The sequence below is a fragment of the Pituophis catenifer genome, unplaced genomic scaffold (assembly GCF_029215685.1).
Source record: "Pituophis catenifer annectens isolate HBS135680 unplaced genomic scaffold, rPitCat1.0.hap2 SCAF_2, whole genome shotgun sequence".
NCBI lineage: Eukaryota > Metazoa > Chordata > Lepidosauria > Squamata > Colubridae > Pituophis > Pituophis catenifer.
In genome coordinates, this window is record NW_027256882.1 from 273,468,401 (window position 1) to 273,482,660 (window position 14,260).

The window sequence follows — 14,260 nt, forward strand, 5'->3', positions numbered from 1 at the left end:
CCTCTCCATTCCTCTAGCTTCCCGGGGTGATGGGAATTACATTTGGTAAAGTTAGACTAGCCCAGTGGTGAAATCCAATTTTTTTTTACTACCAGTTCTGTGGGCGTGGTGTGGCTTGGTGGGCATGGCAGGGGAAGTATACTGCAACATCCCCATTCCCTCCCCACTCTGGAGCCAGCTAGAGGTAGTATTTGCCGGTTCTCCTAACTACTCAAAATTTCCACTACTGGTTCTCCAAACTGCTCAAAATTTCCGCTACCGATTCTCCAGAACCTGTCAGAACCTGCTGGATTTTACCCCTGGACTAGCCTCATGCTATTAAACATCCTACTTTAAGAGCAAAATATTTAGAGGTGGAAGAGTGACAAAGTGATAGATGACATCTTCCTATGATAGACTTATCAATATTAATAACAAAGAGTGATGATGAAGATATAGTGCAGCAACGTAAGTAAACTACCAAACCAACGACAGATACTCTGAGGCTATTAGTCAGTGAACCCAAAATAATAAGTATGGCAAACATTCTTTAGAGAATGTGTGAATATGTGGAAATGTCACTTCTTACTTTTATTTGGTCTTCTGGTTCGGAAAATGACTGTTATGAAATACTTGCTTTTGAGAACTGCTTTTCCTTGGCAAAAAACTTTATTACCATTCTTGCCTTACATGGTTTTGAACCTTTTGATCTGTTTGCTTTTTAAAGCCACCCTCAAAGATTATTCTAATCTCTCGGTATTTGACTTTGTAATGCTTTGAAAGAACACTAACGTTAACGAAGTTGCTATTTCCAATTCCTTTTTTAGCTCAAGCTACAGAACTTGCCCATTGGTTATTGACATTCTTCAAATTTTACAGAGAATTTTCTGTTTGGAACATACTTTCTTTCAGCCTCCTTAAAAGAGGGCTAATGCTTGATTAATGGTTTCTAGGCTTGCAAAAATAACATATTGCCAAGGCCTTTTTTTTATAACAGTTATTTTGATTTCCTTCCTGGGAAGGCAAATATAAATAAATCTTGCTTAACACCTTTTGAGTACTGGTACACGCTGAAAAGTGTTCTTTCACTCTTCCTCTCTCTCTTAATCAGCAAATCCCCCCCCCCCCGCCATATTCCCTTTCCTACCCCTTACATTTGAACACCCAGAATTGATTTTAAGCATCCACAGGATAGAACTCAGGAATAAAGGAGAAAATTGATTATACGTAGAATATGTTGGGATGATGCTAGCATCATAATACAACAAAAACCTGAAATCCATCAATAAAACATAAGCATAACAAAAAAGCAATAGAATACAATCAGTTTAAAGTGAAATGCCTATGTTCTCCAAATCAGCAACAAACAGGATTAATATGAACTTGTCTCTTTTTATTTAAAATCAATGACATTTCTGAGCCATACTGCTGCTATAAATTGGCAGCTACCCTGAGCCTTCAAGCAAACAAGCAAATCTTGGATTATGCATCTCAAATGTGAAATTATATCTGCTTTAAGATAATAGAAAGTTTGTCATTTGCATATTGACCTTACTTTTTCATATTGAAATGTGTCTTATTAGTGATCCATTTCCCTTCCCTTGGTAATGGAAGATGGATTGAGACAAAGGGAGCACTGTTAATGTTTGCAGGAATTAACCTTAAAAAACAAAAACTTTTGAGATACTTGTATTTTAATTCCCTCCCTCTTTTTCTCTTTCTCTTTCTTTCTCTCTTTCTCTTTCTCTTTCTTTCTTTCTTTCTTTCTTTCTTTCTTTCTTTCTTTCTTTCTTTCTTTCTTTCTTTCTTTCTTTCTTTCTTTCTTTCTTTCTTTTCTTTCTTTCTTTCTTTTCTAGGGAAAGATGGTGAAAGGAATGGGTGGTGCCATGGATTTGGTGTCCAGCTCAAGAACTAAAGTAGTAGTGACTATGGAACACTCAGCAAAGGTAAAATAGAGTGAAATTGTGTGTTGTCAAAATTCTGTTTGCAATCATGGAGAGGAAACTTCATCTTTTGTGTCAATGTATGTACAAGAACTGTGGTTGCATGGTCATGACCATCATCTTTAATTTGACCTTTGCATATTTATTTGTTTATTTATATATGTTACAGTATATGCCATTAATCTTGTGGTTCAAGGCAATTCTGGGTGCCTTTTGACATAAAAACAAACCTAGAGTTTTGGTTATACTATGGTAGATATCTTCTTGACTTTTTAACTACACTCTGTGGACATCCCTTTATACATTAGAATGAATTCGAATGGAGTAATTGTTTTCTGTAGTAAAAAGAAAAGAAAAGGACATAACAAAGAATGTCAATTCAGTTCAGTTCAATTCAGTTCAAACCTTTATTGTCAGAGTACAACATGTGTACAATGAGATTGGCTGAGCCTCCCTTCGTGCACCCCCCACAACCCAAGACAACTCACAGTGAAAGACATTAAAAGAAAAGAAAAATTCCTAACCCAGTGAATCCTACTAACAAACACATAACACATAACAAAGAATGTTTCAAAGAGTTTAAATTAAAAAAGCGCTGATATACACAGCTATAAAGCAGACTTAGCATTACTGCAAAATTCTATACAATGATCACTGATTAAAACTTGCAAAGTATTTTCAAGTTGCTTCTTAGAATACTTAATCCAAATGAGCAATTGGATTGGAAAGCAGAAGTGGAGAACTATTAACTAAGCTCACTTATAGCTGAGCAGTTACTAGTAAAAGTATGAAACCTTTTTTTTCAGGCAACCAGGGAACAGATTAAAGTGTTCACAATTAGAAGGCATCGTTTCTTTTTCTCATTTTAAATTTAATACAATATCAATCGCTATTAACATCTGACTATTTACATGATATAATCACATCACGTTCATGGTATAAACCACATGCTTGCTGGGATCAGTTTAAATAAAGTTGAATAATAATACCAATTGAGAAGCAGAACTGAGGGAAAGAAACACGCCGAAAAGGCAACAAACTACTCAAACTGGAAGAAGTTACAGGGAAAGATTTGATCCCTGGACTACTGCTACCCTTTTGTGGGCAAAAATGTTCCAATATGACCTTGATGCAGAGATGGGATTCATATACTGTAGCAACTGGCACTGGAAATGTGAGCGCGCGCGAATTCGCGCACGCATGTGGCATCACGAAACACGGCAATTCACTCACGCACACCGTCTGCACATGTGTGTGATGTCAAAAATACAGTGATATAGGACGGGATTGCCCCTGGGTGGGTGGGCAAGACCACTAGCAGGTCGCCACTACCAGTTCACATGAACCGGCTGAATACCACCTCTGCCTTGATGTAAGATAAAGTTGGCTCTGTAATGATAGCATAATATAAATGCTATTTATAGACACATATAGTGTACTGTAAGTACATAATATAAATACTGTATATAAGTACCGTATTTTTCAGTATATAAGACACACCTTTTTCCCCCCAAAAAGAGGGTAAAGCCTGGGTGTGTCTTATACTCCGAATGTAGCCCTGCCCAGCCTCGCTAACGGAGATTTCAGAGTCTGAAAAAAGCATCAGAAACAAAGCTTCAGAAAAGAAGCCCCCAAACAGAGCTTCAGAGGCTTTTTTTCTGAAGCTCTGTTTCTGAGGCTTTCAGAGGCAGGAAAAAAAGTTTTTCCTGAAACAGAGTTTCGGAAGTTTCAGAGGCAGAAAAACAAGCAAAAAAAAAAAAAAGCAAGGCACAGAGCTCACAACCAAGGAACCTGTTGCTAAAATTCAACTCTGATAATAGCTGATTGGGGATATTCCGGGAGGCCGATCCACCTGCAATCAGCTTTTTTCTTATTTTCCTCCCCAAAAACTAAGGTGTGTCTTATAGTCTGAAAAATACGATACATATAATACTTGAGAATCTTCCACCTATTAATGCAATCGTATGTAATGTAATAACTATTTTGTTCTGCTGTATGAAAACGAATTCCAGCTTTGAAGTACTTCTAGATAGATTTGTCATTCAGAATTTCATGGTGGAAGATGAAGTTAAATCTGGAAGTCATTGATTATGTACTGGTAGTAAATCTACTTGTTTACAGTACCAACACTTTCATGGAACTTCGCAGATCTATTTATATTATTTGAATGAAGTGAAAAATAGTACCCAAGATGCCTGTTCCATGGTAGAGGAATATAATGTAGTCATATCATTGTATTAAACAGAAACCTTATGTATTTCATATGACAAAAGTATGAAATATAGCTTACTTATCTGAGTAGTAAAATAGTACTAGAAAAGTAAAATATTCAGTGTTCTTGTTATAACCTGGAGCTATGGTTATGTGATTATTTCAAAAAACCAGGGTCTTTTTGTAATGCACATCTAAGCATCAAGCCTCAGAATGTTTCAGTAACATGTGGGATGACATAATATAGGCCAGATAATTAACATGAATCTTATGATGCAAGTTTTGATGATTCTTCAAAGAGAAATATTGCTGATATGCTTTAGGACAATGAGGTACCTGCTAAATTTGGGCATTCAGTAAAAGAGTCAGAACCAAGGTCTGGGCTATGAAAGAGAAGTATATCAGAACCCTGGAAAGTGTGCTGCCATAGTTACAGATTAGTTTGAAAGAAAAAAAAACTGTTGATCTATCATCTGTTAATGGCCAACTAAAGACTTAAGAGGAGTGGCAAAGTTGCTAACTAACTTTAAAACACTGCTGGTGCTTTCCAAGTCCTCAGAGTTTTTGATGCCTGAAATTGCAGTTGTTATGGAAGAGTTAACTTGTGAGCCCAATGTTCAATTACTGGGAAGTTGCGTTCTCAAATGGGATGACATAAAAGAAAGGCTCCCCTTAATTGGCCTGATCTAGGGTTCATTCTACTCCATATTCTCAAGATAGCCTTGGTAAGCTCCTGAATGTATGGACATGATAGCATAGAAGGAAGAAGGTTGGCCTTTTCCAGCATAGCATGGTTCTGATGTGTTGTATGTGCACCCTAGTATAGCTGGAAAAGGCCAGGCTATAGAAAACTGAATTTAATTTATTAAAACGTATGAATGACACAGTGGAAATTAGCAGGAACGAGGACAGGAAATGCACGGATTAAAGTAGTCAGATTTTACAAAACATTCTGTGAGCAAGCCCCAATTTATGCCAAAAATGAGCCTAGACCTGTGATGGCTAACCTTTTTGTCGTCGTGTGCTGAAAGCGCGCATGACAGCACGCACGCGTGCCGGCACCCATAATGCAATGCGTCCCCCCGAGCATGGGTACATAATCTCCCTCACGCTTCCCCTGCGCATGCACGTGCGGCCCTCCTCGCCCCATTTTGGGCCTAGTAGGCCGCCTTGCTGTTACAGGTGTCATGTCAGCCTTGTATGCAGTTTTATTCCTCTTTAGCATTCAACTCTATTGTTTTGTGATGCATTTCCTGCCTCTAGGATTTACTTCTCTTTGTTCCTATGAGGCACTTCCTGTTCCTGTTGTATATATGTATTTATATTCTCGATGGCTTGTTTGGCGTTTTAACTGCATTTTGATTAAAACTACTTGAAACACCAGTAGCCTCCTGGGACCAAAAACGGGCCATGGGGGCGCACTGTTTCCCCTGTTCCCATGCATGTGCACGCCCCCCCCGCTTGTGCGTGAATCTCCTATATGTGCCCTGGCCCCCATCCCGAAAATCAGCTGGCCGGCAGGAGGCGCACACACGTGGTGGAGCTGAGCACACGTGCCATAGGTTCGCTATCACGGGCCTAGACTATACCAATTCCCAAATCATCCATGAAAATGTCAAGACTAACTGAAGAATTGTACCGTAGCATTTGAAAAGTATTATGCTTCTGATTTTGAAGCAAGTGGGACTCTTGAACAGTGAAGATTTATTAGAATGAAATTTGTGTTCTGTTGCAGGGCAATACCCACAAAATACTGGAAAAGTGCACTTTGCCAATTACTGGGAAACAGTGTGTGGATCGCATCATAACGGAAAAGGTAAAGTACTTGGTTTGGTTACTTTTAGCTTATTTCCTTTCTGACATAAACTGAAGGACTTGGGAGGGGGGAACCTTGTTATCGTCATAGCAAACCTGCAAAACAGAGCAGGAAATAGGTAAGCCCTTGAATAATAATATTCAGATATTGTTTTGTTCAAATGACCATTTTTCTCAAAAAACAAGGCCCAATGCCTGCATTTTTGCTCTGTGTTATTTTCAGTTCAACTAATAAGGGGAAATAGCCTGAAGATTAGAATTATTATATAGAAATGTATATTTAAAATAATAGTCTCTTCATTTTTTTCTTTCCAACTCATGTCTGCCTCCACCGTGTAAGCTTACCAAGAAGGAGAATTAAAGTCTTTTCAACTGGAGCTGTCATTCAGGCTAGTAGGCTATTGCTCCAGGGTGCCTAATTATTTATGGTTTGATTCTCCAACCTGGCAGATTTTGGCTCTGTTGGCTCAGAAGTATAATCCCTGACCATCTGTGGTCTCTTGGCTAGAGAATACGGATTCCTGACTGGTTCAATGGTGGGACAGCGAAAGGGACTCTCAAGGATTTTGAGATCTATTTATTTTTGTGTGATCTTCCATTTTCCTAAAGAGCTTCTTTTCCCCACCTGGCTCCAGTTTTCTGGGAAAATATTAGACTGTTCTGCTGAAGCAAACCTTTCATTAATGCTTTTGTAGTGTTTATCAACAGGTTTCAAGGAAGGGACTATAATACTCTTTCCTCATACCGTATGATAGCAATCTGTTATCATCTCGCTGTTGCCATTTACAAATTGTTGTAGGGGAAGGATATCTTGATAGTTGTGCAAAAAAGCTCTTGACAGATTAAAAACCAGCCTGTCAAGGAAATAACTGGGTTTAGCACTTCCTTCCATTCTTCTGGTTTTTACATACAATGAGCTTAAATATAATGTTTTCAGATACTTTTCAGATACTTTCAGTTACTTAACTCTGGTTGGCCTTCACCGCCCATGCTTACTCTCCCCACCAAGCAATTAATAGTGACATCATCTGGCAACAAGTATGTCATGTGAGTTTGGGAATTGTAGCACCAATACCCAGTTTACTTGAGTGAGTGAATTGCTCATGCTGCTTTTAAAGTAGGTGGAAGGGAAGAAGCATAAGTGTAGGAAAACAGAGGAACGGGCAACCATACATCAGGACTCGAGAGCAGGGATTGGTTTTCAGAGTTTGAATCAGCCTTCTGAAAACTCAGCAGAGTTTTCCATTCTAACTAAACCTCTTTATAACTTATTTCAATCCTTTAGGCTGTTTTTGATGTCGATAAGAAAAAAGGACTGACGCTGATCGAAATCTGGGAAGGCGAATCTGTAGATGAGATTAAAAAATGCACTGGTGCTGACTTTACTGTAAGTCTCTAACTAGTTAAATATAGAGGAGAAATAAATTGCTAAAGAAGACAGGATTCTCTTAGTCCCTTACTCTTGACCTAGTGCAGGGGTATTAAACTCGATTTCATTGAGAGCCACATCAGGGTTGTGTTTGACCTTGGGGGGGCGGGGGGGGGCATGGCCAGTTCAAAGTCACTTGTGTCGGGGGCACCTGTGGCAGCCTAAGCGCTCTGCCAGCAAAAACAGAGCTCCATTTTCGCTCGCAGAGGCACCGGGGGCTGGTCCTTCACTATTTCCAGGTTGGTCCCGCAGGTCAGATCTAAGCACCCCATGGGGCCTATCTGGCCCGCGGGCCTTGAGTTTGACATTCCTGGCCTAGTGCAATGCAGGTTGTGGCCTTTCAGACATTAATGACAAATGTTAACAGTTGATAATAGTACGGGTTTTTTTTAAAAAGGCCAGTGGTGGTATAACTTGTCCAGACTAAGGAGAGGAAAGTAATTTATCTATTTCAGTTTCTTAGAAAAGATGGTTCATTGGCTTGACTTAGAATGAGCTCATCTTCTGACAATATTATAATGTTTCTGTACAATGTTGTCTTATGCTTGCATGTTTTTGATTACGTTCATAAGATGCTGTGAAAGAAGATTGGAGTCACTGACCATTATAGGAATATAAACATATTTAAAATACATAAAAGTAGCAGATTGATCTGGGTAGCAATATGGATCAACATCCCCACTTTCTAGCACTATTATAAACTGAGGGTTCAGCAACTAAAGTCCCAAGCCTCAGATCTGGCCCTCCAAGACACAAAAGCTTCTTGGCCTGCAGCTACAAACTTACAAGCAAATAAAATATAATGTACAAAAACAGGAGAGGTCTTGCCCTTAATGATTTCCTGAAAGTTTACCAGTTTTGATCCTGTGTTTTCTACCTACAAGTCATGTTCCTTTAAAAATTGATGCTACCCAAGGCTGCAAGCCTTTAAATATCAATAATATGTTCCATCAAGCCATCAATTTAAAAAAAAAACATAGTTTTAGAATTATCCTTATTTTTAAGATTTTATGTAACAATGTATTAGTTGTATGCATTAAGATCAATGTCTTAATGGTAGCCTTGAGATCTTGCCTTGCATTCTTACAAACAAGAAGGAATCATTGTTTTCTAAATTGCACTAATATGCTGAAATCTCCAAATTAAATTCTGCAGCAAAAAGCAGAGCATGGTAAAAACAGACAATTAAGCTCGAGAAAATTAAATGTGGAAACAGTGGAATCAGTGGTCTTAAACTGGATTAGTTTAAACATAAACAAACCCATAAATCCAGTCAAGTTCAGTCCTTTATTTGCTTACACTTAATGGGCAGAATCTTGCCAAACTAAAACCATAACTTTCTAAACTATTAAATATACAGTATCTTGAGATTCTAGGGTGGTTATCTTGAATCTCTGGAAAAAAACTGATGGCTTGATACAGTGGTGGGCTGCCGCCGGTTGTATCAACCGGTTCGCCCAGCATTGAAAATGTGACCATGCACGCATATTCACTTTGCTCACTCGCGTGCCTTTCGCGCACAGCTTCTAAAACAGTGTTTCTCAACCTTGGAAGCTTGAAGATGGGTGGACTTCAACTCCCAGAATCCCCCAGCCAGCAGTGCTGGCTGGGGGATTCTGGGAGTTGAAGTCCACCCATCTTCAAGCTTCCAAGGTTGAGAAACACTGTTACAAAACATGGCAATATAGGATGACATAGCACCAGGGCGGGTGAGCGAGCCCACCCACTGGTTGCAACGACAGGTTCACCCAAACCGGCAGCAGCCTATCTCTGGCTTGATAGAGCACATTATTGACATTTAAAGGCTTACAGTCTTGGGTAGCATTGGATAACATCAATTTTTAAAGGAAATGACTTGTAGGAAGAAAACACAGGATCAAAACTCTCCCTCACTTCTGCAGGTGCACTTTCCATCACAGCTAGAAAGATCTGGAAAGAGTAGACAAAGCTGCCTGTGACTTTGGCCTAATTTCAGTCTTTCTGCCTACTCATCCATTGGAGGAGATCAGTCAAACCTCTCCATTAAATGCTCTTTGTCTCAACCTGATGCCTACTGTTTATGGGTAGGAGTGGGGAGACAAAGTGTCAGAAAGAGAGAGAGAGAAAAAAAAAAGTGTGGGACAAATAATGACACCAGTGTTGGCTGAAGCCCTATTGACTGCTTGTTTCAGCCCATGTGGTCTTTGCCAGATTACTGCTGAGAGAAGACAAGAGAAGTTTGCCCACACACTTGCTATTCAAGCTTATGTATTTTAAGTCCCACTGAACTCAGTGGGATTTTAATGGAAGAGAACAGAAACCAATCTATACATGGATTAACTTCCTCAATCTAGTATCCTCCAGATGTGTTGGATCAACTCCCAGAACTTTCGTGCTAAATATTTGGAGGGCATGAAGTTGAGAAAAGAGGTTGGAAGCTTTTGGTTTGCTTCAGTGCACGGAGACAGTTGTACATAACTGAGTTAATCCATGTATACATTTATTTCTATCCCGTTCTGCTGAAATGCATGAAGGGACATCAGTATGCGCTAGAACTTTTATTGCCTCCAGCACTTAACATTTCTCATGTCATGATTGCATTGTTGTGTAGGCACCAATCATATTTGATTAAAGACATATTTTTTAAGAGTTGAAAGCGATTTGTGACATGACAGCTTTGGTGTTAGGGCAAACCAGGAATAGAAAGAGAAAACATAAAATCTTACTGGGTCTGTTTTACCTTTGGGAATTACATTGCTCATCCAAATCAGTAGTAGTAGAATGAAAATTTAGGTGTGAGGCAGTACTCACACTAGACATGGGATGCTGTGCTTTCTAATCCAGACCTGGTTGAAATCAGATAGCACTCAAGAAACTATAGGTTTCTTGAATCTATAGATTATAGATTATAGATTCTTGAATCCCTTTTCTCATGAAAAATAGAATTTGCACAGTGTTTCTTGAGTGTTCAAAACATGAGCATATGGGAGATATGGGGCTCTTTCTCCCCTCCCTTGCTGCCAAAAACAGGCACTGACCCATCATTCAATAGAAGCAAACAATGTCTTTTTTTTTAATTATTTCATTCAACATTGTTATTTCTGGTAATTGCTTTTGTCTTCATTCTTGAATCCCTTTTCTCATGAAAAATAGAATTTGCACAGTGTTTCTTGAGTGTTCAAAACATTCCAATAAAACTGTTAATTGTTATTATGGCAGATGGTTTTCTGGATCCTGGCAGCTTACCTAAAACTTGCTCCATTATTAATTTGTAGTAGCTGATATCAAACTATAGTCTCTTATGATACAACAGGGTATTGGAAAAATGGAGCTGTGGTAATGCAAAAGCTGTTTGTTAACACACACATCCCAATTTGAGCGTCCTCCAGATTAAAGGCACTTCAATTCTGCAGTGCCTGTTTTGGCTGGGGAATTCAGGGTGTTAAAGTCCACATAAGGGTTTAGTTTAGAAGGACCAAATTCCGGACTCATAGATTTAGAAGGTAGAATAATACCTAAACATTCACAATACACTCATTGTATCCCATAACACGTGTTTGTTCTGCCAGTGCTTCATATACCTGAAAGAGCAAGATTTTTTTCTTATTTGTATGAGGGTCCTAAATTATTTTTACTACTCCAATCCAGCATAATATTTCCAAGATGTTTTGGTCCCATCAAGAAAAAATATTTTCTTAGATAATAACAAAGCAAGTGGCTGCAGCACAAGGCTTTGTTCGAAAGTGTCTTCCTTAATCTCCAAACCAGAGTTCAGGGTTTCCTGGTTCATGATACCATAATCTATTCCTGTTTCTTTTCTCCTTCTCTTTTCTGGAAAATTGAAGTTGAGACTCAGGTTTTTATTGGAGGCAAAAACATTGTGTTTTGTTTGTCATCTTATCACCACTATAAACACTGAAGAGTGATAGTCACTGGCTGTAATCAGTAACTACTTCAGAGCGCTGCAGCAATGCTGGTAATTATCTGTCAATTTAATTTTTTTTTCTCCTTTTTTAACAGGTTTCGCCAAACCTCATGCCAATGAAACAGATTTGAACCTGAAATGTAGAGTGGTCCTTTCTTCCATACTTCCAGGGAAGGGGAATCAAATGTCTGTTTTTGCATTTATGCATTATTCAGAGGTCTTTGTAAAGCAGTTTTTATTTAAGTAGTTAGCATCAAGCTGACTTGTAAACATTTACTTGTATGCAACAGTACAGTACAGTTTCCAAATTTAAATTTTCATTTGGTACTTAGATATTTTTAATTATAGCATTACAGGTTTGACTGTTATTAAACAGTAGTAGAGGAAATGACTCCGTTAAGATGATCATCTCTTGTCTTCTTAAGCTGAAATATGCACAAACTTTTCCAAACAGATAAAACTGCAGTTAGGTAGGTTATAATTACCAACTTCAAAATATCCAGCCATTTTCAGTGCCTCTGAATGTGTCCAGGATTATATATGACTCCTTTTATGCTAAGGTTACTTTTACATGCAGAAAAGCAATTTGAGAGTGCCTGTGCACTAGCTATTACTACCACTACTACACAGACACGTACACAGATCTGAACACAAACAGGCACAGATTGTTTACCTAAAATTTGTGAATCACCAGAACTTTGGACATTTAGACATATTTTCAGGGTTGCATTGCTAAAAGACTACATAAGGGCTGTTTATATTCTCTGATAAAGTAAGCATTTTTAAACCTTCCAGCTACTCATCCTGTGAAATACAAATATGAGTTTAGATGACTGGAGTATATATTTGCTTGTTGAAATCTCAGAACCCCAAAAGTCTAGAAATCTTGTTTCCAAGATTTGCAGTAATATATGGATTCTGTTCTGTGTAACATATAAGCACTTTCTGATGGGTTATCCAGTAGCACTTACTTGCTGAAAGCATGAATATATGCAGTAGAAATTAAATGTCTGGCAGGATAAAATGTGCAAGATAAATTAGGGAGAAAATTGCTTAATTTGCAGAAATAATACTGGCTGCAATATCTACGAGTCCATTTGGATTGCTTCGGCACAAAAAAAATTGTTTATTTAACTGCCAAATATGTACGGCCCTGAATTGTATAAAAAAATGTACAATGAAATTGTCCCTCTTGCACATACCAGAAGCTTTGTTGCAATGGAATTTTGTTGTGATGCTGTTACAATAACTTCCTTATTCTTACTAACCTTATTTATTCAGATGCACACATTCATACATCTAATGTGTGGATTCCACATTTTCACTAATATCCAAAATTAATTGTTCACATAGATTTTTAATTACATCAGTCTAGGTGCTATTTGGAATTTGACCTTTTCCTTTAGGTTTTCATATAATTAGCAGATAGCATCTGCTTTTCTTTCTTGGTCTGAGAGATTAAAAAAAAAAAAAACATTTCCCAGGTCAAAGCTTCTTTCCTCATTTCTTTCTTTCCTACCTAAGCACTGATTGCAGAAGCTTTAAAGCTTGGCCAGGTCATTAGCATTCCAGTGAGATACGTCCCTGCCTTTTTATGTGGCAGTGCAAAGGAATCAGGCTGATTTTCAGTAACCAGTGCCCATTTCCGAGTGCAATCTGATGTAGAAGCCCTTCTGATCTGAAACACAGAAATTCAGGAGCAACATCTAAGGAAAGATTTTGGGCGCTGAGATCTGAACTTAATTTCTGTGTGATGTAGGAAGCTTTAAATGCCTGCTAATGAGCAGCTAGTGATATTTGTTCCCCTAGGGCAGCGCTTCTAAACCTTGGGCAACTTGAAGATGGATCGACTTCAACTCCCAAGAATTCCCTAACCAGCATGGTGCTGGGAAATTTTGGGAGTTGAAGTCCACACATCTTCAAGTTGCTGAAGTTGAGAAACAACACAGCTCCCAGGAGGAGCAGGCATTTTGCAGCAGGAGAAGAGTGTTTAGGGGGAAAACATAAGAGATGCTGAAAGTTATTAAGAATATGTAGCACTTCTGGCCTCTCTTTACTCTTATTTTTCCTCTTCTTTTTCTTAAATATTAGTTTATATTAGTTTTTCTCGTTCTGTTTTTAACATTTAATAAAGTTGTGCAAAAAAGTTTCACCCGAACCCAGAGATTATTATGAAACCAATAGAGTAACTTGAAGGCAGGTTCAAAGGAAGCAATCTGTACACGAAGTATAATTAGCAGGACACTGTAGTGGCTTTTTAGCATAGTTGGATGGTAGTACCAAGTCCTAGGGGCACCAATAGGAATGAATAATTTGCAGAAAAAAATTGAATTTATTATTGTCCAAGCCATCTAGGGGTTTGGGAAAGGTGCATATAATATGTGAGTTCATCCTCTAGTCTGGTCCACCAATTTACCCAGGGACCCTTCCTGATTGTACAGCTAATATAATAGTACTTCTGTCCTTCAGTAGAATGTTTCTTTTTTTGGCCCTTCTCTTTCATGCCTTGTGTTTGTCAAATGTTTCACTCTGCCCACTGATAAGGAATAAAAGCGAACTGACTAATGAATGTGCTGTATACTGTATGCCCGATCTTTTATATGTAACTTTCAGAATAATAAAACAAAGTGCCCAATGGTTGTGTACTGCCCTCTTGTTAAGTAGGAACTTGTGTGGTGGAAATGCTTTATGCCCTGCATCCAATCCAGGTCCTCTGATTCAGGTTTAATAGCAATAGCACTTAGACATATATACTGATTCATAGTGCTTTACAGCCCTCTTTAAGTGGTTTAGAGTCAGCATATTACCCCCAATAATCTGGGTCCTCATTTTACCAACCTTTGAAGGATGGAAGCATGAGTCAATCTTGAGCTGGTCAGGACCAAACTTTTGGCATTGCTAAAATTAGCCTGCAATACTGCATTTTAACCACTGCATCATCACGGTTCTTAATAAACATGAAATGCAGTGATGTACAAC

General features: G+C 38.4%; 1 protein-coding gene across 1 annotated transcript in view; it reads left to right on the forward strand.

Moving 5' to 3' along the window:
- The window catches only part of OXCT1 (3-oxoacid CoA-transferase 1), a 67,351-nt gene extending 53,501 nt beyond the window's left edge, over positions 1-13,850 (forward strand). The window contains exons 14-17 of the mRNA XM_070938894.1: positions 1,836-1,925; positions 5,869-5,949; positions 7,234-7,335; positions 11,377-13,850. Coding sequence (XP_070794995.1) covers positions 1,836-1,925; positions 5,869-5,949; positions 7,234-7,335; positions 11,377-11,412 — 309 coding nt within the window. The 3' untranslated portion in view covers positions 11,413-13,850. The remainder of the gene's footprint in view (positions 1-1,835; positions 1,926-5,868; positions 5,950-7,233; positions 7,336-11,376) is intronic.
- Positions 13,851-14,260: the final 410 nt, after the last annotated feature.